Source organism: Cryptomeria japonica, chromosome 10 (assembly GCF_030272615.1).
Source record: "Cryptomeria japonica chromosome 10, Sugi_1.0, whole genome shotgun sequence".
Classification (NCBI taxonomy): Eukaryota; Viridiplantae; Streptophyta; class Pinopsida; order Cupressales; family Cupressaceae; genus Cryptomeria; species Cryptomeria japonica.
Window position 1 is genome coordinate 730,112,628 of NC_081414.1, and position 26,732 is coordinate 730,139,359.

A 26,732-nucleotide genomic window follows, 5' to 3' on the forward strand; every position below is an offset into this window, starting at 1 on the left:
AATTGGGAAGTTTTGGACAATGTATGACAAATTCTTGACACTAATACATTTGGCCTAAAATTCCGACGGAGGTTTTCGACAGAGAAGGTATATTGTAACAAAATTTATTTATTTTTTGAAAAAATGCCCGAATTTGTCGAAATTTTGACGATAATTCGACCATTGGTTTCGACGGAGAAGCAATTGGCAATGAAATTTGTGTTTTTTGAGAAAAAGTGTCTGCGTTCGTCGAAATTCTGATGACCACGGGCATTACTTTAAAAAAAAAAAAGAGCAAGTATCAAATCATTAATCCTGCCTAAACTTTGTCCCATCGACCTCTGGCATCCACAAAGACATTGGGCATTACAAGGAGGGAAACAAAACATTCTGGATTGAGGTCACCTAGGATAGGTAGATAGGACCTCCATAGCTTGGGGTGGGGGGTGCCGCCAAGTTCCGGTTGAAGAAAAAAGGTAGGGTTAATCAACCAATTCATTCACAGGTCTCATTTGATTATCTGCCAAATTATATAAGATTTTTCAATTTCTTTAATTTGTTGTCTATGTTGTATTCAATTTAAATTGTGAGCTAGGTTTTCTTTTAAGTTTCTTGTGGGTGCAGAAGTTCAATAGTTTGAATTTAATGTTCTTTGTATCTTGTTGAAAAGACAAAAAAAAAATGTACTATGCTCTAGGCTTTCTTTCTTTAGGTATTTCAGTCTTCCAAACTTTTGTGCAATTGGTTTCTGGATCTGCATATCTTAGGTGATGATTTTAGAAGTTAAGTACCTGGGTACTTCTTGTTTTGGATTGGTTGATATTCTGTAAGTAGAAATATATTCATGAGTCCATATATAGTTTTTGATTTTTTAGGTTGGGTATGACTTTAATCTAAATAGTCGGTAGTCGGGCTCTTTATATTGAGTGGTTGGCAAAATATTGTGTTTTTGTTTTCTTTCACTAGAAAATTTGGGTTGAATTTAACATGCACTTAATTAAACTTAATTTGGGATTATAGGATGCCACACACAATGAGGATGGATCATCCATCCTGCAGTGCTTCAAGAGGAGCACATTCACATGAGGGACAAGAAGAGTCATATCACTTTGAGAGTTTTCACCAAGATGAGTAGCCCGGGTATGTACCTCAAATCTTACAAGCCTTATAGAACTTGATAGGTGTGACACATGATAGGTTTTCACCCACAACAGAGACACCTCATGAGGATCCACTTGTAGTAGAGGAGCATATACTTGCATCTTGGGAGCTTATTAGGAGTTCGCCTTGAATTTGGGAAATACACAAAGGATATAGAAGATTGATCAATACACATTACCTAGCCTCATCATGCATAAATACAAGAGGTATAGACTATAGCAAGCACATATAATGAGCCAAAGGATCATATTCGAGAGTTGCTTCATCTCCAATCCTCTACATTTTTAAGATCCACAAATGGGGTTGAGGCTAAGTCTTGGTTACTTAGCTTGGACTTATGCTTTGGGTTGCATCTATATGTGAGCAACCTAAAGGCAAAGTTTGCAATGCAATTTTTGAGAGGACTTGCTTCCACCTTGTGATACAGGGAGGATAAAATGCATCAACTCACATTGGAAACCCTCTCATGGGATACCATTTTGGAGTGCTTCAAAGTGTGTTCTATTTCAAAATATTTTTGATAGAGATGCATAGATGAGTTTCAGAATTTACATAATGAGGTTTCGTAGTGGCTCAACATGAGAGTTAGTTTTTGGAGTTCTTGTAGTTTGTAGATTACATTCAAGACAAGTTACTTGTCAATTATTTCATTAGGGGTGGAAAGCCCAAAATTTCAGTTTTCCTACACATGGCCAATCCAAATGACTTTAGGGTTGCTATGGTAAAGTCTCTTATGAAAAAGGAGGTACATGGGAGGACACAAGAGGCATGAGAGAAGTTTGTAACCTTGATCAAGGGACTAAAGTGTCCATAGGCCTCCCCATCCTTCAAAGGAGAATTTAGACTTACTGTAGGATTTCAAAGAAAAACCCAATAGTATCAATATTAGGGACAAAGGTCTAGAGCATAGTAAGGGTCATAGGGTAGTCACGTGTGACCATCATCGACACAAAGATATTTTAGGTATGAGAGACTATAGGGCTATCAAGCTACGCCTTCTATGACTCAACAACCTTTTAGGGGAGAATGTAGTGTTTTTAGTAGTTAGGATCTTCTAATTATGGTGGGACCTAGCCAACATAGGGTTATATGAGAGGCATATGTTATGTATATGTTAGTATCAGATAGAGAGTGCCCACAAGGTTTATGAGTAGGTCGACACCATCCTAGGATGTCAAAGTAGATAGTTGATATGTGGGTCTTTACCCTCCCAACCACTCAACATATACCACCATGGGTCTTTACCCTCCCAACCACCCAAATGTCAAAGGAAGATTCACTACTGCAACACTTACTTTTTGTGACAGTCTCAAGCACTTAGGACAGTCACTCCTTTCATGGCCATTCTTCTTCACAACACTCTCTAACATTAATTATGATGATAGTGTACCTCCTTAAACCTTCCACCAACACCAAACTCAATACCAAACTCTTTCACAATATCGCTAATGGACTAGAAGGCATGAACAAAGGATCAACCAAACTCTTTCCCAATCTCGACTAATCTAGACTTGTTGCAAACCTTATCAATTTTCTGCTTTTTCATAAAGATCTTGAAGATGATGCTCACTATTTTATATCATTGACTATGCTCTAAATTTGACTGCATCCTATGTTATTCACAATAGCCATAGATCATCATCTTCACGCAACAATGACATTTTATCAAATAGATTATCATTATTCATATTGTATGCTCTCTAAACTTGGGCATTAAGTTTGTCCTATGCATTATCACATGACTATTTTTTCTTGTTCTTAGGGTTGCCTATTTCTCTAAACATGATTAAGCTTTTTCACTATGTTGACTACCACAATTAATGGACTTCCATCATGAAGACTTATTACTATTGCCCTCTTTGACTGTCACAAGATGACTAAAATTTTTGCATAGGTGACTAGATCTATTCATGTGAGTTCTCTTCATAATATTGGTAATTCTCATACTTTGATCGTAAGGATACCACCTTACCTCTTTATGTCTTGACATGATTCTTTGTTCACATAGTTATATTTTTGTCATAAAACCTTGTCGCCTCATACCATTTGGATGATAAAAAAACTTCTACAGGTTAACAATGCCTTTGTCCTTGAACTGCCTTGGACTACATAACTACCAACTTGGCATTGTTCCCATATGCTTGTGGTGAATTTCTTTGTTATCCCTGGACATACTTGATATGATTTGTATTATTGATCTTTGTTTTTCATTTATATTAAACTTCTTTTGATTGGCTCCACTTTCTCCTAAATATCAACTGTCAACCTTTGATAATTTCTTTTTCCAAAAAGAGATCTCAAAATCTATCATTGGATTGTCTTTTGATGTTGTGACTACTCTAAGATTCGTGCTTATATTCTTATATTCCTAAGAATATCATATTCTCCATTATCGGTTCTTTATACAAACCTATATTTTTTATCATTAGCAATGGTCGCAGACAGGGATGTAGGTCGCAACACTTCTACCGAGCAGGTAAACCTCATTGTAATTGTACAAATTAGATAGAAGCAAACTGTTACATTATTATGTTCTTTTTTTGAGTGTTTTAGACTAAATTTGTAATTGTTAATGATATTCTTGTCACAGATGGATGTTCAGGGAAAGGGAAAGGGAGTTGCAATACCTGAGCACCCCTCTAGGGATGTGGATTCAACAAGATTAAGCGATGATGATCCTGGATATTCCAAAAACCCTATGGAATTGATATAAAAGTCTCTTAGAAAAATTAGTAGAGAGATTGTTGCTTTGGCATCCATGGAGCCTCAGACTGATGAGATACGAGAGGGGGTACAAAAATTGATTCAGACAGCAGACAACTTGCAAGTAAGTAGTAATAAAAGCTTTAATTATAACAAAAGTTCAATAATGGTTTATATTTTATACTCTTCTTTGTCATTAACTAAAATATGTACGTGTTGTTTTTACAGAAATTTATGCATCCTCATGAAACTGGAGGCCATGATTAGAGTGTTGCAGGTAGTTCAAGTGATGACGATTTTCTTGGCTTATCACTTTCAGTGCCCAAAATACATCATACTTGATATTGTCAATGTTCATAATAAAGGTTTGTCCTTGTTTACAATTCTTGCACTTTTCATATATTTAATGTTTTATATATTTAATGTATTATTCTTCAGGTGTTGTCAATGTTCCTGTGCAAATGTCGTTGGCGCCTCATCAGAGGTTAGCCCCACCTGCATTGTCGACTGCAATGTTGGCAACATGTAGCATGCAGACATCCTCTACTGCACACCATATGGCCCGCCCACTGTTGGTAGATCCCCCTTTTGCTCTATCTTCTGTTATGTGTTTATTTCCCTTCAAGTGTTTTTTCTTGGGGGCATTTCATAGTGGATTCATTTTCTGCAGCAGGAGATGCACATGAGGATGCGCTAGAGGCAACTACTATTGATAACATACCATCATTTCCTGGATCTTCTCGTATTGCTAGTATGGGAACGTTGTAGGCCACATTGGTGGTGAGTGACGAAGAAATGATTCCCTTAAAGATACAGAAGGTTCCAGGTACTTTAAAATTATTATTATACATAGTCTAATTGTAATTTACTTTTTGATCACTCGTTTTTGACTAATGATCCCATGAATGTTTTGCAGGAAATGATATTTTTTTTAAAAATCTTAGTGACATTGCATTGCAGATATTTGGGCCCACCATACGTAAAAGGTGGAACATCATATGTGAACTAACCCTAATCCACTATTTTGATTTCATGTCATTGCTAGAATAGTTTTCCTTTGATCCATTTCTTGAACTATAATAAATGTAGTTTCAGTTCATTTCTGAATCTAACAGGTTTATTTTTGCTTTAAGAGGTGGAATGACCAAAAAAAAAAGGTTAAAAGATGAATTGACAAACCATATGGTTGAGTGGTTTGAAAATGACACCTTTGACAAAACCAAGCTCCTTGAGAAAGTTGGCACATATCTAAAGTATGTGAGGGACCAATACAGGACCCATTTAGAGAAGAACCTAAAGTACGAGCGTCCCCCCATGATTCCAGAGAGGGAGTGGAAGGACCTGATTTTGGATGCCAAGGAGAAAATTCAAAGGAAAAAAGGAAATACACCACTAGACGCCAAAAGAAGGTGCATGATACTATTAAAAATCTAATTATGTACTAATTAATTACTCTTTATATTTATATAATCTAACATATTTCAAACTTTTCATAGACTGAGTGACACGTCAAAGGCAACCAAGGCAAGACAAGAAAAAGGACGGGCAACACAAACTTGGCTCTGGTGGTTATATAAAACTTGTCACACGAATTGTAAGTATCTATAAATGAAATATCGCATCAAAATATTTATAAATTGCAAATGACTTTTTTTATCAAACAATGCAAGCAAAATTCATGATACCAAGCAAAAATGCAAGGATCTGAATTCAATAGAGCACCCACAAAAGATGACAAGAGAATTACCTACCAGCAAGGCTATATAGCCGTGGCTAATCGGCTACGAGAATTGAATGGGCAAACACAAGATTATGGTGCATCCGTCACACAGGTAAATAAGCTAAATGAAAATTGTTTCAAATTGAATACTTTACCAATAATCTAATTGATGTTGAGTTCCAACATAAAGTGACTATATTTGTTTTAAATAAGGAAGCAATGATAACAATATGCATGACATTGGAATGCAGCCTGCTAATCGTGAAACACCACCTGCACATGAAGGTTCGACTGTGCATCCTAGTAGTGGAGGTATTCATTTGCTATTCAAATTTATGTATGTAATTATTAATATAATTAAACATCTTAATTTGTAATTAGAGTAGTAATCAATGTAACCTTTTTTGTTAATATTTTAGAGCATGTAGTCGATGGTGACCAAGTGGAGCATGATCCGGGTACACAACATCAAGAACATGATGTTCCCCAATCAGGTAAAGAGGACCATTGTTATTCCTTTAAACAAATATAATTGCAATTGGTGTTTAGCATTAATGTAACCTTTAGTATTTCAACTCCAGATGATCTAGAGGGTGTTCAACATGTTGAGGTTGAGGCTAGACAAAATGATGTGGCCCCATTAGGTAAAGAGCACAACAGTTATGTTCTCTAAATTAATGAAATACTTGTAACAATAATAAAAAATGTTTTGAATTTAACCCATTTCTTTGTTATTGCAGATGACCCCTCTTCGCTTCAGTGTTCCACTTAGTCTTTTCATAGCTTCAAAGAAAAAAGAAAAAAAGAAATGATTGTAATCTACCTTATTTGTTAATGACTGATTTTTATGTGCTAATGAATGGTTCTGAATGATATGTGTTAATTAATATTGGTAAATGTTGTGTGTTAATTAATGTTAATCAATATCATGTGTTAATGAATGTTATGTGATATTAATGAATAAATGTTATATATTATTAATGGTAGAATGAATGAATGTTAGATGTTAATGGAGAATTTAGAGTGATGTTTAGGGAGGAGGGGGCAAATGAGCTTCCACCTTCACGTGGTTGGCCCTGTTAAGTAGAGAATATTAAAATATTCTTGAAACCAAGCAAAGCTCAATAAGTTAACACACTTTTCAATATTTTATTACGTTGCACAATTAATCTTATTGAATAATGTATATTGAATCTTAATTGCAAGGTCCAACAGAGCCAACACGAACAACAACACCACAAGTTGTTGGGTATAATGAACTCTCATATTGTCTTGTATGTACACTAACAATATGAGTTGCTTCTAGTGTTGATATCCATGGCGGGACTGCAAAAGTTATGAATATGCGTCATCCTTGTAAGTTCTTTTATTACTTTACATTTTCTTTAGCATTTTGTTACTTCATGAATGAGATGTTTTCAGATATCTATTCCATGAATACCTCTCTCTTGTATGCTTCATGATCGATGTGTCTTCAGCATGTCCACTCCATGAGAACCTTTCTCATATATGCTTGTACCTTATGTGTATTTATGTATTACTTCATAATTTACATGTATGATTCATTCCTTGCATGTATTCATATGTATGGTTTGTGTTTTACATAGCTCCTTCTGTTGGCATTTTCAATAGAAAGAAAGATTGTTGATATTCATTAAGGATATTGAGAAGGTTGTTGAAGATTATTGATATAACTGAAAATGGATGATAACTATCTTTATAACATTATTTTGTCATTGATGTCAAGAAATTGATTTTCTGATTCAGTATGACGTTGCCATATCTTGAAAAGATTGATTTGAAGAGAATTAAGTGGTCGGTAAGTGACACAGAAAGAATGTGATAAGAAAGAGAAATAAGTTATTCAATGGGCAACTATTACCGAGTTAGACAATGATGAGATCATGGTGTTTAGATTGTTTTGATATCCTACATATGTTGTTGATTGTAAGGTTAATACTATATTATGTTACCGAGCAAAGAACTTAGTTGGTAAACCCTAAGGTTATCAATATCGGTTAATGAAGGCGGAATGTCTACCGAGTAAAGTTTAGTATTTACCGAGTTGCAACTGAGTGATGACAAAGCGCATTGGATGGATACAAGCATTATTTAATGAAGGACAATGATGAGCTGGAGTTGTTTAAATGATTGGTATGTTGCGCATGAAGTTTGTTAAGGATCTACGGCAATAGAAGATCGGCAGGAAGATCTATAGCTCATATCGAACTGCAATAACCTTGTGCAAGTTCCAAGAAAGGAATGCAAGTCCCAAGGCGAGGTAAAACATTTTCAGATCAAAGGATACATTGAACCTAGTCAAGATTGAAGATCTGATGGCTAAGATTGATCATGGGAAATGTGATCAAGGAGATTCAGCGGTTGGCAAATTGTTTATAAATAAGGAATTGTTGATAAACAATGTATGCAGGCAAGTGTAAGCATAGGGATGCTACATAGTGATTATCGAGCACATAAGCTTGAAGACCTGTTTGAATAACAGAGTAGGGAGCCCAACAGATGGATAAGATAAGTCCTATGACAAGATTGTTTTGAGCAAATAAGAATCTGCTTTAGCATTTTAGATGTGAAGTTGCAGATATATTTATTACTGTTATTTTGTAAGTGACAGAAAATCTCTTAACCGAGTGGACTTAACAATCTTATTTGTAAACCCTCTAGCAAGGTAACATTCTAAATGAGTGTTTGAAATCCTTTGACAAGGTCACTTCTAACAAAGTGAAGATCCTAACAGATCTGAGGGAAATCCCTTAACCGAGTCACATCTAGCAATGTGTTTGTAATTTTTAACCAAGCATACTCTAGAAGAGTATATTTCTTAGTGGGTCCAAAATCCCACAGTGGTTTTTCCCTATTTGGGTTTCCACATTAAATCTAGTGTTATATGTGTTATGATGATTATGTGTATGAGTTTGCACGTTTAGTAGTTTTTGGTTATGTTGCTGAAGTATAAGTTACCGAGGTTGAATCTATTGATTTTATGGAAGATTAAGTTTGTATGATTCACCGCCCCTCTCATCTTGTTAGCTATTGGCATATGTACTTTACATTTAGTATCAGAACTTAACACCTTCATGCCTTATGAGCATTACTTCATGCCTTGCAGTCTTCTCAAAATATTGCAAAATCATTCAACAAGAAAAAGAGTAGTAGAGGCTACATACCAAAATAAATTAGATCTCCCTCTTTATTTCTTCACTGTGTTCCCTATTTTCTTCCTCCCTTCTTTATCACTTCCCTTTTTCTTTATTTTTCTTTGACATAACTAACCCTTTCTCCTTAATGTTCTTCATGAATCCAAAGACTCCTTTACACTCCCCACTTTACATCCATGGCAACTACCTCCCTAACTTCACTGAGTGTGAAGTAAATATTCTCTTCTACCATGGCCTTCATATATCCTTCATATATCCTATCAAATATATATATATATATATATATATATATATATATATATATATATATATATATATATATCGACCTCATTCTAAGACTTTGAATCTACTATGCCCAGTTTTGCTTCACATTTCTCTTATGTGACAACAAAATGTAAGGATTTAAGAGAAGCTTCAAATCATAATAGCCCTTAGCATTGGTTCAGAAAGAGTCTCATATTATGCCTCCTAGATTGGATGGCTCTGATCCTCATCACACTATTCAGCTTTGTCCTCCTCACTAGATTGTTTGCACTCATGATGACAAAATTGTGAAGATTATATTTCAACAATTTTTCATTTTTCTTTTCTCGCTTCTGATTCAACAAGAATCGGTTAAGATATCCTTCCGGTGAAATATTTTTGTCCACCTTTGGTCAATAAAAAGAAATGCATTGTCATGTATAAAAGAGAGGATGGATGGTGGGCACGTAGTCCCACAAAGAGACATTTAATACAATATATATTAAGATGTACGGTCTAAAAAAGTCCACAATATATATTAAACTACCATATGAAATTGAAGAGTAGCAAGTCAATCTTTCCTATCCCTAGCCTATTGTGCCTTGTTACACAATATGAATAGAACCTTAGCATCATTGATCATACTCATCATTTTTTATTTTAAAATTTAAAATCAACATCCGCCTCATTTCTAATGTTGGTAAGGTTCACTATTTTTAAACTAGTATTAGATAAAAGATTTGATGGAACAAAGTTGACAGAGGAAAAGAATAATAACATTATATTTTAGATGTTAAATATTTTTTAATATATATTTTCTATATGATAATTAATATTTTGGAAGTAGTTAAGGATAAGGAGATCATTCTTCTATTTCATAGTCTATCGCCATCCTTATGTTATATTGCACTTTTGTTCTAGGAAAGATTTTGATATTTTGCAATTAGTGTGGGTTTTTTAAGGTGACTCTGTATATGTCCTAAAATTGTATGAGCCTAATAGCTTCTACTCTTGTTGATAGTTTGGTGGCTCTGAACAATGGCTCCTTTGAAGAAGCATGATCCTTGTAATTTTGGCCTTCTATGATGTGAAAAAAGTTTATGTTATGAATAATGGTCCAAATGATTTAGTTGTTTCTTATTATGTTGAGTATGAGTAAATTTGGGCTTCCTTGGCTATGGTCACTATTTTCTACTAACTATTGTGATTTAGTGTGATTTGAGCATGGACTTCAAGTAATCAAGAGGGTGGAAACAATCTTCAAGTGTTAGGGGGTACACGGCCTTGACCAAGGGATGAAAGTATCAGGAAAGTACAAGTGATTCATGTGTAGATCAATGTATCATTCACGTATTAATTCCTAGCAACATTCTCAAATAAACAAGCAAAGAGGTATGTTGAGTGCATATATACATTTTATGTTGCCATGATATAAGTAAGATATCAAACATGTAACTTAGATTGATTTGCAATTTCATTCATAGATATTAGATCTTCCTTGTGGATTTTTGAATGCATAATGTCTTGTTGATTTCGATATCTTTATTGCAAGTACTATTTTCAACATGAAACTCCACTCATTGAGGTCTCTTACTAAATGCAAGTCAGTTATCCTATCAATGATGATACATTTTGCATGCATTTTATGGGGAAATCTTATTAATAGCTATGGTTGGGTTGTTCATTGTTTTGTGAAAATATATACAAGTAGATTGGGACATTAGAGTTATAAACACCATAAATTGTGTTTGAGATCATTGTCCTAATTGTAACAGTCAATCACCATTGGCCCAAGGTCACACCAACACCGACACCAAGGTTTGTGCATATTGGTGTAAGGGCTACTCTTAGGACATTTCATTACCATTACATATCCACACCTGGGGTTTCCAAACACAACTTGTTTGAATAGGCAATATCACTGGTAAAATTGTGATTGTCACAATTGGTACCCTTAGGATAGTCATTAATATTTGGTATATGGTACTTTTTTATGGCTTCTAAATGCTTCTATGGGGTGTGCAGGGGTCCCACACATCTCTTCCAACATTCCATCCAAGGCACTTCACTCTCACCTATCTTATATTCCACTTTCTCTATGTTGCTATCCCAGAGGTCCGATACATAGTGAATATCAGACCAATCAATCAAGTCTAGCATGTGTCTCAGAGATTTTGGAGACCTGCAAGAAAGAGAAATGAAAATACATATTTACAAGAGCCTTTCCAACCAGTGGTGTGAGTTTTTAACTGTGAAAAGGCCAAAAATACATTTTTCCCCCACTCATTGGAAACCCTAGTGAGGGTTTTGATAGTTTCTGGAAAAATAGTGATATCTTCTTCACATTTCAATGGATCTCAATGCTACAAAAGATGAAATGAAGGTAATTCACTTCTCTACCATATCCAATCGACTTCTAATGAAAATATGATGAATTTCATAATTAAAAATAATGAGAATCGGACTGAAACATTTTTGTATGAACAAAAATCTCCAACTTCATTTAGTAAAACTTTCAAAATTCAACAAGACAAACTTGGGTGGTGTGACAAAGGCCTATTTATGCCCATCAAAGTGGGTTACAATCTCAAACCACCAAAAACCAACCTGCCAACCAAATTTTAAAAAGTTGTCCTGACAATAATGATAACGTTCTACAATTTTTACAATTTTTGCCCAATGGACCTCAAACTTTCCCAATTAGGTCCAAATACATCATAATGGCCTCAAATGGCCTTATTTACATGAAATCACACACACACACACAAAACAAAAACAAAAATTGACCGTTTTGGCCAAACCTAGGTCCCTAGGGTGCTCGTACACCATCAAACCATGTGTGTTTTGGAAGTTTTAATGAGAGAATCTATAAATATTTCTACCTCTCGATAAAGAAAAAAATACCAAAAGTCTCATTATTGATAAGAAAGTGTTCAGTGATTCATAGAGTTCCCCCAAACCCTTCAACAAATAAATTTAACAATCTCCCCATTGGCCTATCCTCAAGTGACAAACATAACATACAAGTTGAGAAACCATTCTATACTGTGAAATCAAAATGCATACCTTTTGCATTGGTGAGATGTGAAATTGGGCTTGTAAAATGTTTTGCAAAACCATCCCATGTTTTCACCTTTATTTATTTTGTGAATTGGAGCTTGGTCTAGGAGGTTAGACAAGTTGTTTTGTAGGTTGTAGCAGTAAAAAAGTGCTAGAGGAATTTAGAGAGAAGTATTCTTGTAACTCATTTGAAGGAATAACACAAGCATTGTTCTCTTTGGTGTGGTTTTTCTTCTCACAAGGGTTTCACCATGCCAATCACATTTTCTTGAAAGATTCTAAAGCCTTTTTAACAAACCCATCCTATACTTATCTTGCAATCGTAACGTTTCATGAGGTGACAACAGCTATGAGTTTTAGGGGTGGATACGTTGAGAGTGTCGTCTGGTGTTGGTGTAGCATTCAAGTCAATATTCAAAGATTTCAAACAAAAGAGGACTTTGGAGCCGTTAGGTCCATATTCAAAGATTCCAAGTTTGAGATCCTTAATAATTATCATTCTTCTCGAGGTTCCTAAGTAGCAAATTTGTAATGTCATCTGTTGATTTATTATGATGGTTTTATGACCAGTGCTTCCTACTAGATGATTGAAATGATGTCAAATTTAGATATATTATATTGATCTTGTTTTGATTATCAACATTATTATATGATGTCATGATGCAAATTGAGTGGGGTATTCATTAGGGGGTAACTAGTATTGGTTAATGATCATGTTTTATAGATATGAGCATAATCATGTACTTTATATCACTTGAAAATTGTATGATTTAAGAGTCATTCTTATCATGAGAGTTGTAAGAATCAAAATTGTGTTTATAACTCTTGGGAGATCACATAAGTGTGGTAGAGATAATCCACTGATGAAGCATATAGACCAATTTACTTTTATCACTATTTTACAATCAACATTGGTTTATGGGTTATAGATGGACCTTTTGTTTTAGCTAGGTCATCGTCTTTGTTTCACCTAAGTGGGTGGCAGCCGACGAGAAAATTGTCTAGGGTAAAGGGACCCTAGAAAGGGTTACATACCCACTCCTTTATATACCATCATGTTAGATGGGTTTTAAATAGTTTCAAGAACTACGAAGTCTTTGCGCCTTCACATAGGCAAGGCCATCTGTGATGAGCCCCCGAGACAATAGGTCTGGCCCTTAGATTTTGCAATTCTAAGTTTGGTTTAGTCTCGTCACTCCTTCAAAATCTTATGTATTCTCTATTTATCTATGCCCTCTTGATTCAGTTGTGCTAGCTTTTTGAAATGAATTTCTCTATCCTTTCTATCGAATCGCTTTATCAATGTCTCGTTGAAATCTTCTAAGGTAGTGATTGAATCTTTTCCTTGGGCCATCATGCCATGATACCACCATTTTTGAGTCATCCCCTCAAGATGCAAGTTGGCAAACTTGATGGCCTCTTCTTCAAACTTAGCATTCAAAAGGAAGCATGCATCCAATTTTTGCAACCAAGCTCTTGCTGAAGAGCTATCAAATACAGTAAAGGTGGGAATGGTGATCTTTCCAAAGCAGTGTTGAATGTCCTTTTGGGCCTGCTCATCACTTCTTCTCCTCCTATGCCCATTCCTTGTCTGCATCTCATACTATTTTGTAAAGGAAGTGTCCCTTCCTATGCCAACACTTAGGGCATTGTATTTATCATGAAGTCTTGTCATTTCATCTCCCTGATTGGGTTTTTCTTCTTCCATTGGTGTTGTCCCTTCCTTTTCCAAAAGATTGGCTTTAAAGGCTCTTGTATTTGGATTAGCGAATTCCCTATCAGCACCAGAGCTGCTCCCTTTGATCCCATTTTTAATAGGTTTACCAGTACTCAGTGGTTCATACAGTCCTCTTAGGAGTTGGACCATCTCAACCATGGTGCGCCTCATATTAGCTTGAAACCAGTGCCCCTCATATTAGCTTGAAACCTATGCCCCCTATTGTTAGCTGATGGGGATAGAATATCATTCGTTGTACATATCAATGAGGTGTGCTTTACGTCTAGATAAGGAGAACCACTCCTGGATATACTTTAGAGAGATAGTGTATGTATAAAGATAGCTGGTAACTGTGTGTGTGTGTGTGTATATATTTGAATAGCACTCCTAGTTGCCCCAGCAAAGGTATGCGTAGATCGATGAGGACACTACCTGAAATAGACTGTAGACAACACCCGCGCTTTAGCTTGATACACTAGTATTCGGGAAGATCTAGACTGTGGAAAACACCTCCACTCCAATAAGTCAAACTACATTAAGTAAACACCCGCCTGATACCACCTGCCTTACCCTGTTGCAGTCACAGTACAAAATAATCAAATTTTTTTATTTTTTTTAAATAAATAGCCATCGGAATTTCAATGCCAACTAAACGTTGCACTGACGGCCAAACCATCGGACCAACAGCATTCTCGTCGATGCAAAGTTTCTAGTAGCCATCGGAATTCCAACGCCAACTAAAGAAACATCTGACGAGGATGTTGTATGTCCGACGACACTTCCTTGTCGAACGGTCATCGATTCATATTCATGGGGGAGCGTTGGAATTCCAACGTCCATTCGATGACATTTTTGACCGGAGGAGCGATCATGGCCGCCGTCGGAAGAGTTCATGATGTCGTCAAAATTTCGACGTTAAATGGCATCATCGAGAAGTCTGACGACGAGTTTTCGACAGCTTCAATTGTCGACAGTCTGACGAAAAGTAGTTGAAATTCCGACGATAGGCCGTCGGAAATTAGCCCCGAATGTACTAGTGTAACAATCCATCATCGAACTAGCAAAATACAAATTACAATATTGTGCATGTCTCTTTCCTAGCCCCTCTGAGGTGATTCAAGATAAATTTGGTACTTTTAGTGCTCCAAACTTAAATGTATATATTCAGCTTTGGCTTTTTACTCAGATCCATCCCTTTGCATGGTTTCATTGCAAATCCTTTTCTTTCAAATTATTGTGTACATTTGTGATTGTGATTTCATATAGCTTTATAGTTTCTACGTTGTCTAGTGTTTGCCTACTTTGTTTTCACACTAATTTAAGTGTGTAACTATTTTGGTATTAGTTACTTCTAGATTCTTGTAGTTCTTTTTAGCAGTCCAAATTGTTGTTGTATTTTGTAATTTTATTCTTTGTTTCCCTTCACTACATTGAATTTGAAACAAATGTAAACAAGAGTTAGCATGAACCATCTATAAGGGTGTCAATTACTAATTTGTTATCATGTTTGAAGAGTTTCCCTACTTGTCACTCACCAAATATTTGAAAATATGAAAGAACCCAAGTCTTATTCTTCATAAGACTTTTATGTTCAACTTGTGTGGCCTTTTCCCATTCTGGTTTACCTTTTGTGTCTGCAAAATCTTGGGGTTCATAAACACTTTGAATGTGAAATATTAGAGCAAAGTTAATTGTGTTTTCCTTGCTCTCACCTCTAGATGATCTACCTTCATCTTGAACATCACGAGAAGTGTTTCCTACCACTTAGGTCTCTTGGAAGAAATCCCTCCATCCAAATGAGTGTGGTCATCGTCACTTGGGCTACCTAGTACTATATCATCTAGATGATGATCGAGGTTCTCCTAAAAAAGTCTTTTGGTACAAGTACTAGTACTTTCCTAAATAATTCCACATGTTTGAAATCATTAGAGTAGCCCTCTTTAGGTGTAGCTAATTAAAGTTACAAACCTAAATATTTAGCCTTCAAGGGTTGATCTTTAATACTTTTTATGTCAGAAGAGAGATGAAAAGGCTCAACATCTTCATTGATCACCATGTCCCTGTTGAATGTCAAGTATTCAATGTTCACATCAATCAACCTATAGGCTTTATGATTGTCACTTACCCTGTGAGCATTAACTTCTTGCTCTTTGAGTCTAGTTTTGTTCTTTTGGCATCTAGAATCTTCACGTGCAATAGATCCAAAAACCTTAAGATGGCTCACTCTTAGTTTCCTCCCAAATCATGCTTCCTTTAGGGTGTTCTCCTACACTACTTATGTCAAAGACATGTTGAAAAGATACAATGTAGTGTAAACTACCTCTACCCAAAAGTCCTTGTGAACACTAAAGTTCTCCAACATGCACTAAGCCATTTCCATAATAGTATGGTTCCTCCTCTCAACTATGCCATTTAGGAGAGGGCTATAGAGCATTGTGAATTAGTGATTTATACCATGTTTAGCACAAAGTCCATGAATTCATTTCAATAAATTCACTCCCATTATCAAACCTAAGAGTTATGATTACACATCCTGACTCTTTTCCTACTAATTACTTGAACTTATTAAATTCTTTTAACACTTTCATTTTTCTTTTAGGAAAGCACCCACATTTTCCTATTGTAATCATCTACAAAAATGAGAAAAAATACTTGACACTAGTGATCAATGTTGTATTCATTGGTCCACATTCATTTTCATGAACCAATTGATGGACCTTTTGTGCTCTCCAAGCCTGTCCCTTGAAAAAAAGGATTTCTATGTTGCTTCCATGCTTGGCAAGTTCTGCAAACACCCTATATTCGTTGTTGGCTCTCAAGTAAACCTTCAACCATTTCCTCTCGAGCCAATTGAGTGAGATAAGATAGGTTAAGATGTCAAAGAGTATTGATAGAATATGAACTCTTTGCAGCCATTGCATGCTCCAAAACCTCTCCAACGTCAACAAGTCAATACAAACCATAATCTTCCAAGCCAAGTATTATGGATTTGTTGGATTGTGTCAATAATATGTCACTTGTGTATGTTAAAAACGATGTCCAACTTGGGATTGCGGTGTATAATTTGACTCATTAAGAGCGAATTGACCTCCATACCTAGAACATGGTATATATTGAGAAAAATATGAAATTCCCCTCACAAAGGTTATTTGAACATTGCCTTTACCGACAACTGTAGAATTTTATACTCCTACACTACCACCAAAGATCGCTACATTTGAGAAAGCCATATACATAGTGAACCAATCCTTTTTGTGTGTATAGTGTCTAGAAGCTCCAAAATCGATGTGCCATGCAAAAGACTTGTGATCTGCGTGAACCTTTAGTGGAGACCCTCCTTGACTACATTTTTTATCAACCAATGTATTTCTACAATGCTTCTTCCCATGACCAAATTTACCACAAAATTGACATGATAGTCTTCAAATTCTTCGAGTATCATCATTTTGTCCTTGAGCTCTCTTATGAGGCCACTTGCCTTTGTCATTATCCTTAATTACAAATGCATGTTCTACACTAGGTGAGTCACTACTGCTACCAAACACTTTCTTCCATCTATTCTATTGCTATAGTTTGTCGCACACGATATCAAACTTCAAGTCAACTTTGGCATATATGATGTTGAGCGTTTCTATGAAATGCTTGTATGACCATTATAAGCGTTTCAGCATTATTACCACCATGTCTTCTTCCATCATGTGACCAAAGCAGCTAACTAATTGTAAATGTCTTTGATCTTTATCAAATGATACTGCAAAGACATTGTTTATCATGATTGAGAACATAGTTTTAAGGAATGCCCTACCTTAATCTAATGTCTCATGCAAATCTCACAAGTATTTCCAAAACTTCGTAGAAGATTTGTTCGATGGAAACTCTCAAAGCATTATATCTATGACTAATAATTTAATGAGCATAACAACTTCACAATTATGTTCATCAAACTTGTCTTGGTCTTTACCTGCAATCATTAGCCAAGTGCCAATCCCAAAGATGATCTAATCAAAGCACTTGCATTCAAAGATAGTGAAGATTCTTTATTTCCAGGTTTTGTATTTTTGCAGTGTTCCATGGGGATGCGTTCCCCTTCCCCCCCCCGACCTAAGTCCCCTCGCCCCGAAACTTAGGCCCTTTGTCACTCTGTCTCCTCGTCCCCAGCAACTGTGGAACACTGTATTTTTTTCAATGAACCTCTGGTTGCCTTCCAACATGTTGTTGATCAATGAATCCATTTGCCCCACAAACCAAAATCATGAAAAAACGTGTTGCTTCTTTGGTGCAAATTTTACAAATGAAACATGATTTATAGATCAAATAGCGCTATTTCACTTCAAAAACCAACATGTTTTCACTAGAAACCCTTGTGTGACTTTCAAATAAAGAAAACCCATGATTTGGACAAAAAATTGTCGCGAATTTTTATTGAATGCAAGTGATGTTTCAAAAAAAATCCCTCACGTTTTGCACCAAAAAAAAAAAGCCCATGAATTTTTTTTTTAAATCTGCCGAAAAATTGCAAAAAATAGACCCATGAATTTACTGAAGAATTTTGCCAAAACCCCTTGTATGAATCTATATAGCTTCCTCACAAGTATTTCCAAAACTTCGTAGAAGATTTGTTTGATGGAAACTCCGAAAGCATTATATCTATGACTAATAATTTAATGAGCATAACAACTTCACAGTTATGTTCATCAAACTTGTCTTGGTCTTTACCTGCAATCATTAGCCAAGTGCCAATCCCAAAGATGATATAATCAAAGCACTTGTATTCAAAGATAGTGAAGATTCTTTATTTCCAAGTGTTGTATTTTTGCAGTGTTCCATGGGGACGCGTTCCCCCCCCCGGCCCAAGTCCCCCCGCCTCGAAACTTAGGCCCTTTGTCCCCTTGTCCCTGTGTCCCCCCGTCTCCTTGTCCCCAGCGGTTGTGGAACACTATATTTTTGTCAATGAACCTTTGGTTGCCTTCCAACATGTTGTTGGTCAATGAATCCATTTGCCCCACAAACCAAAATCATGAAAAAATTTGTTGCTTCTTTGGTGCAAATTTTACAAATGAAACATGATTTATAGATCAAATGGCATTATTTCACTTCAAAAACCAGCATGTTTTCACTAGAAACCCTTGTGTGACTTTCAAATAAAGAAAACCCATGATTTGGACAAAAAAATAGTCGTGAATTTTTACTGAATGCAAGTGATGTTTCAAAAAAAATCCCTCACGTTTTGCACCAGAAAAAAAAAAAAAATCTCATGAATTTTTTTTAAAAATCTGCCGAAAAATTGCAAAAAATAGACCCATGAATTTACTGAAGAATTTTGCCAAAACCCCTTGTATGAATCTATATAGCTTCCTTTGGCACGATCCCGTGTCTTGCATGCAATTCATCACTACAACAGTTCATGGAATTCACAACTCACCAATATTCATCACTACAACAGTTCATGGAATTCACAACTCACCAATATCGAGAATTTTGAAAACCCGGGCTCTAATACCATATTACAAAAAGTAACAACAAAGAGTGATTACCAAGATATTCAATATTAACAAAGGAGCACAGTCTCCTTAAATAAAAGTTACAAACAATTTATCCAATAAGGAATGCAGATGACAACTAAAAATAAAAAATATCCCTAAAGCCTATCCTAACAACTTAATTGACCATTGTAGCTTAATATCACAATATTCTTTTAATATGAAAGGTATCTCCATGAATCCTGCAATAAAGCAGCACATGCTTATCTCACAAACAGATGGGTCGTAATGGCATTGACCATATAAACCAATATATCAGACATCAACTCAGGATATATTAGATGCAATGTAGAATTGATTATTTCGTCCTGATTTTGCTTAGGTTAGACACATCACCAGCTTTAAGGGCATAAGAAATTGTAAAAACGACTCAAACCATCTGATAAAGCATTCCACTATTGGCAGAAAAATTAAATGAACAAAAACAAAGGTTGCTAAGAGAAAGGTATAGGGAAAGAAATCTTATTCTGCATGATACAAACAAAATCAAGGCACTAATTATGTAAAGCAATTGCATTACAACACTTTCAAAATTGTTTGTTGCATGATAAATAACTAATAAGGATGATGTAGGCATGGGATTATAATAAGCTTACAGAGATTTTAATTGGAGAAAATATATAAACATCAATGCACTTCTAAGATCTTGCAACATGTTGTGAATTTCTGTATCTTAACTGAATGATTCGAGAATTGCTCTTAGGAACATGCATCCAACTTGCAAAATCATGAACCAGATGTAGAAGGCACATTTTTATGGCTTGCAAATGAAAGGTATATATTCCAAGCAAGAGCAATAAAATTGGCTGCAAGAACCTGCTTGGCACAAAAATAATATTTAACATCAGCAATTAATCATGACAATGAACATTGTAAGGAGAAGATCTGAGAATCGATGGTAGTCCATCTCTGAAATCAAAATAAATATAAACACAAGACCTGAAATTGTTGTGGAACAACCAGGAAATTCAGGAACTGAAAAGGAATCCACAGTTTCCAGTTTGCCACCACTGCAGCAAACCATTCCTATTATTCACAAAACAATCTGATTAACGTAAGATGCATTAACAGGTTCAAATAGAACTTGAAGCTTTTCCCATAACATCTACTTAGAATATGGTCTCTAGAGTATCAAGAAGGAGAATGGTATAAAGAAAGTCACTTGTTTGAGCTTCGGTAGTATGTCTGATGTGCGGCCCTCCAAGGTCAGCAACGAACAGAAAAAAATGCCAATAAAGGTAGGCGCAAACAAGAACTATTCATACATCCAACAACAGAAAAATTATTAATAAGCAGGGGTGATCTTGGATACAGTATTACAACGAAACACTTATAAATGGATACAAACTGAGTCTTTAATCTCTGCCGCATACCATCAAGCTCAAGCAAACATGGAAAAGAAAATAAGCAACCCTATTACAAGCAATAAGCATGTTTACCTGATCAAGCAAAAGCCTCAAGCCTGCACTAGAAGCTCCGGTTCCTGATACCAGTTTACTTAGTGAGAGATACCTACAAAATATATTTCCACATAAATGCCCAGTGAAATTAAAATTCTGCATTTTCCTGTAGACTTCTAATACAATCTACCATAATTATATCTACTTCCCTGCAACTACTCCATTAAAGAAATAACTTGGCAAAACTGCAACAACAAGACAGATACAGGAGTTCAAAAACATCAGAAAGCCAAAAGAAATAGAAAACCATCTGTGTTGATGTTGTAGTGACAGGAGATATCTTTCTCCTGACTATTGTCGCAACCCTTATTAACAGTCTGTTTATTTTCCTACGTGTGAATATATTGTATCAACTACGATCACCATAAGAGTAGATATCTATATGTGGGTTGTAGGCGTCCGATGTGTTTATTAGGAATTCCATGTAACAAAACAGAATCACGGGATACCTTAAGTCACACGATCTTTGCTAACTCGTTAGTATTTATTAAGGAAGGCGTTTGGAGGGAGACGTGTCTCCTCTGTGATGGAGAGGTGCGATCTCTCTAGTCGGATATATGACTAGAGATGTTGTCGATCAGAAGGTTAGGTAGAAAGATTAAGGTGAATATAATCAGTGAGTAAATGCTATACAATACCTACGAAGGACATGTTGTGTATGTGTTGATGTGTTTTTTGTACACATGCGAACACAGAATAAAATACCTAAAGGTACCTTATCCTCTCTTGAACAAAGTTCCCGACTGTTGAAGATCTCGCCAAAGGATCAATCAAGGCAACTCCAAGGTTCTTGTATGTAGGTTCTCTACGTGTGGATAAGCTCTTTGCGGTACGATGTGATTTTGTTGGAATCACAAGGGGACTTACATTCGACGACTTGAACATCTGATTTGCTTTGGATATTGCTAGAACGTGAGATTTTACTGGTCCTAGATTTTGAAAAAAAAGGAAAAAGGTGAAGGGTTGAAACGGGATCTATTTCTAATACTAAGAATGTAAGAGCAATGAATGACCTTTGATGAAATTCTAACTAAGTCTTGCTTTGACATCCCAAGACCATCTCCACAAGGTTAGTGCGATCTTCTGAGGAGAGCTTTATGATGTCCAGATCACCGCTACAGGCATGGACACCATCAGGCTGATGCATATCAATGAAGAAGCGACAATTGAAGTTATGCTTAAGCTGAATGATTCCAGTTGACTACACAAGGCGCAATCAACAAACTGCTAGTAGTATGGATATACAAATTTCACCAACGATCATACACATTTCTTCCACTCATCTAATAACATGAAATCAAATTTGAGAAGTATAGAGACAATGCAAATTGTTGAATCGACCCATAGAATTCACCATTTCTTCAATGAAGTTTACAAGTCCTTTACAACAACATCTTGGCAACAATCTTTGCCTTCTCTTTCTATTCTACTCTAACTATTTCCTACTCTCTGACTATTCACTACTATCTATTCTCTATTAACCAACTATTAACTATTACAAATGAGGAGCCAGGGTTTTATATAGAGAGTCCCTTTACGAACAGACGGCTCTGATTGACTTAGAATCAAAGGCTACGATTACAAGTTAGAAACCCTAATTAGGGTTTGTTACAACAAACTTCCCCTAGCCAATGAGAAAATTACATTCCAGGAGTGAGGACCAATAAGAAGCAAGGGTAGGTGCCTCGAAGTTTGTGCTGCCTCCGGTAAATTAGGTACATTGAATCTGGTCATGCTGAGGTGGACCAATCCGACTGGAGTGATGACTGGAATGCCACCTTGTCTGACACTTGTAACTTGGTTGATGTTCAATTTGATGATGTTGAGAAGCTAACTTTAATTAACTCTTCTGAAACTATCTGCTTCTTCAATGGACCTTTGCTTTGACCTCCTTTGTCTTTGATGTGCTGGATGGATGGTGTACCTTTCCTTGAAATGCTGGCATCGCCTTTCTTTGTCATCTTGTGGTTCCTTGGTGTGGCGAAGTGAAGGTTCTAGAGGTAGCTGGCAATTCCTTGAACACATTGAGTCTTCCAACACTTTAAAGTGCCTTGAGTCTTCCCTTTTGCCTGTGGAACGTTCTTGATGATGATGGACTGGAAGAGGTCGTCTTTGTCCTAGCCTGGTCTTCTTTCATCTGCAAAACAAACCAAAAGATGATTAAGGGAACATATGACATATTCATTTCAACATAGCATTTTCCACCTTAAATCATTAATGATAAGACATCAAAATGGAATTTCGCTCAAGATTTTCCCCAAGGACAGGCCCTATAAAAATTTTGCCCTGGACCCTTTGGAAGGGTCAGGAGCGAAATTTGCATTCCTGGCCAATTTAGACCTCATTTCATCATAATCTCACAACTAGCCCTTTCCCTAGCTCAAACAAGGTAAAAAAATAGGAGTTTCAAAGGATTTCGCCCTGGACCCTTTCGAAGGGTCAGGAGCGATTTCCATGATTATGTCTCATTTGTCTCAATTCTTTACTCCGAATTGCTCTTAAAGGTGAACATATGCTAGTTTTATTTCAACAAAGCCTAGAAATTCCATTTTTTAGCTTCCACCATGGGTGAATTAGGTGATCATGAGAATTTCGCTCTAGACCCTTTGGAAGGATCAGGAGCGAAATTCAAGTCTTAGGCTTAATTCTCCATTTCCTTCACCTCAATTCATCTTGCAGGGCAAAGTAAATATCATTCCAACCTCAACCACGCCCTAGGAATCAAAGTCCTAGCTTCACACAAGGAGGAAATAGGTAATTTTGAAGAATTTCGCTCTGGACCCTTTGGAAGGGTCAGGAGCGAAATTCATATTTTGCTTGTTTATCCTGAGTCAACTCCATTCCTTCCCTCTTGTTTCCTCTAGACTCCCTCATTTGAATCCATCTCTTAGCTTGGCAACATTTGCTTGATCCTCAAAAGGCTTGAAAAGGAAAATTCGCTCAAAAACCTAGACAGGGACAGGACCCATCCAAAATTTCGCTCTGGACCCTTTGGAAGGGTCAGGAGCAAAATTCATATTTTAGCTCAAAATTTGCATTTTTGGTGATCAAGAATCATTCAAAGGCAATCCAAAGGATTTTTCTTACCTAGGTCTAAGCCTATCTTCACACAAAATTTGGAAAAAAAAATGGTTTTAGGGTTTTTTTGCTCTAGACCCTTTGGAAGGGTCAGGAGCAAAAATCTTGTTTTGAGCTTATTCTTCTATCCTTTCAACCTCAATCAACTTCAAAAGGGCAAGAACACCTCTCCTCACACTCATCCAAGCTATAAAAACTCAAAGTTTGACTTGACCTGCAGGGAAAATAGGTGATTTTAGAAATTTCGCTCTGGACCCTTTGGAAGGGTAAGGAGCGAAATTCATATTTTGCTCAATTCCTTCAAATTCCTGGATCACTAGCAACTCAAAGTCATTCTTAGGGACATCTCCTTCTTGAATTTACCTTAGCCCACACTTGATCTAGCACAAAGTTAAGAGAAAAGAGTGGTTTTGAGAAAGTTCGCTCTGGACCCTTTGGAAGGGTCAGGAGCGAATTTCTCACTCGACTTGATTCTTCATCCTTTCAACCACATTCTTCATTACAAGATAAAATTTCATCGTTTTTCACCCAAGGAACAAAGTTTTAAGCCCAAGCAAGGTTAAAAAATAGGTTTGTAAGGAATTTCGCTCTAGGCCCTTTGGAAGGGTCAGGAGAGAAATTCATGTTCTAGGCTAAAATCCTTCACATTCTTACATCCCATCACTTCAAAACTAGAATGTAGGTCCAAACAAGGAAGGAAATGAGGTTTATGGGAAATTTCGCTCTGGACCCTTTGGAAGGGTTAGGAGCGACATTTCCATTCTTGGACAAAATCCTCACTTTTCAACACTTTCAATCATCCCCCAAGGCAAGAACACATCAATCCACCTTTCAAGGTGCCTTAGAGACCAACACTTAGCCAAAATTAGGCAGGAAATGAGGGTTATGAGGATTTTCGCGCTGGACCCTTTGGAAGGGTCAGGAGCAAAAATCTTGATTTATCCAATCCTCTCAAACTTGATCAATTTCAAGGTCCTTTCAAACTCTATTCATCATTTTAGGCAAGATAGAAGGTAAAATGGAAGATTTCGCTCTGGACCCTTTGGAAGGGTCAGGAGCGAAATTTCCACTCTAGGTTGATTTTCACCATTTCATCTAATCCATCTTTAAACTTGCTCAAATTTGTCTCTCCTTACCACCATCAAGTCCATTTGCCACTCACTTGGCTCAAAGCAAGGTCTTTCCAATGTCCTAGGCAAAATAGAGGGTCAGATGAGGATTTCGCTCTGGACCCTTTGGAAGGGTCGGGAGCGAAATTCCTACTTTAGGCTAATTTCCAATATTTTGTAGTCTTAAACCTCCTCTCCAAGGCAAACATGCATCCAAGTCTCCTCAACTATGCCTCAAAAATCCAAAACTTGGCCATATGAAAGAGCAAAATAGAGGAAAAGGTGAATTTCGCTCTGGACCCTTTGGAAGGGTCAGGAGCGAAATTCATGCTTTAGACAAAATCCACACTCTCCAACTCCTTCAATCACTCCCTAGGGCTAGAACATATCAAACTGCCCTTACCATGCCCAAGGAACAAGGCTTTCAATGCAAACAAGGAGAAAAAGGTGACCTCTAAGAATTTTGCTTTGGACCCTTTGGAAGGGTCAGGAGCGAAATTCACCTTTTGAGCTAATTTCTCACTTATTTTCTCTTCATACCTTGGACAAACTTCGTTAGGCTTCCTTCCATCATGATCACATGAATTTGCTCTTCAAGTTGACATCTAGCCCAAGAATTTGGTGAAAAATAGGGTTTTACATGAATTTCGCTCTGGACCCTTTGGAAGGGTCAGTTCAACTTAGGGTATAATCCTGACTTCATCTTTCACATTTCTTCACTTAAACAAGTGCTTTTGCCTCCACTCAAGTCTAGGAATGAGCTAGTTCATGACTTTGGGCAATGTAGAGTGTCTTACAAAGGAATTCGCTATGGACCCTTTGGAAGGGTCAGGAGCGAAATTCCTATTCTAGGCTTGATTTACTTTGGAATTGACTTGACTTTGGCCTAGACTCATGCCTTGATGCATATCCTTGCCCATTCGCTCAACCACTCTGACTTAGGTGAGATCCTGAGTCCTTGGTGAATTTTCGCTCTGGACCCTTTGGAAGGGTCAAGAGCAAAATTTGACATTTTAGCCTCTACTCAAGTCTTCATTTATAGAATATAACATTTAAGTATAAGTGAACTTTAAGTTATATTCCATATATACTGTCAGGATGTTTGAGAGTGGCTTCGGACCTCCAGGAGTTATAATGCAAAATCTATTTTTTGGAAGATTCTTCAATTTTCCAGAATTGTCAAATTTCAAGATCAGGAAGACATTCCAGACTTAGCCAAATTTCAGGGCATTTGAAGATCAGGATGACATTCCAAACTTCATCACTCACCAACTTCACCTAACTCAGAACTTCAAAGAGGATATTCACTCACCAAGCAAGACACAATTAGCAACAAGAGCAAAACCAGGCCCTAAGGAAGACTTTCAAAGAAACCCTAATTCTGGGGCCCCAAAGACTCACCTTGGCTCAAGCAGAGCCTGCCATCCTAGTGATCCCCCTAGCGACACTCGAAAAGCAAAGGCTAACTAACAGACAAAACTCTAAAACCTAGAAAGCCAAACCCCACAAAGCGAAAAAAGTAGGGGTCCCCATTTGCAATGGGGCGATGTGTGAATACGTCACAACAATATGTTGCCTGTAAATATATATGCTCAGCAAACAAGTGAAATAACAATCTGAACATTGAAGCATATACATGATTCATGGAGTATTCAATAAAGTGAAGTGCTATAAGATGCACACCACAAAACAATTCACAAGGAAAAAATAACTATAGCCAAAGCAACCCGCTTAGGAAAGTGAAGAAATTAATCTGTGTTAAAAAAACAGCTTAACCAACAAAAGA

At 36.6% G+C, this 26,732-nt stretch overlaps 1 protein-coding gene across 2 annotated transcripts in view; it reads right to left on the reverse strand.

The window, feature by feature from the left end:
- Positions 1-19,745: 19,745 nt before the first annotated feature.
- Positions 19,746-26,732, reverse strand: part of LOC131045558 (uncharacterized) — a 48,395-nt gene continuing 41,408 nt past the window's right edge. Inside the window, exons 4-7 of one of the 2 annotated variants that reach the window (XM_057979152.2) lie at positions 20,739-20,811; positions 20,462-20,554; positions 20,239-20,309; positions 19,746-20,115 (exon numbers count right to left, since the gene is read on the reverse strand). In XM_057979152.2, coding sequence (XP_057835135.2) covers positions 20,268-20,309; positions 20,462-20,554; positions 20,739-20,811 — 208 coding nt within the window. In that variant the 3' untranslated portion in view covers positions 19,746-20,115; positions 20,239-20,267. Of the gene's footprint in view, positions 20,116-20,238; positions 20,326-20,461; positions 20,555-20,738; positions 20,812-26,732 lie in introns of both variants that reach the window. The other variant, XM_057979151.2, reaches the window with a different exon arrangement.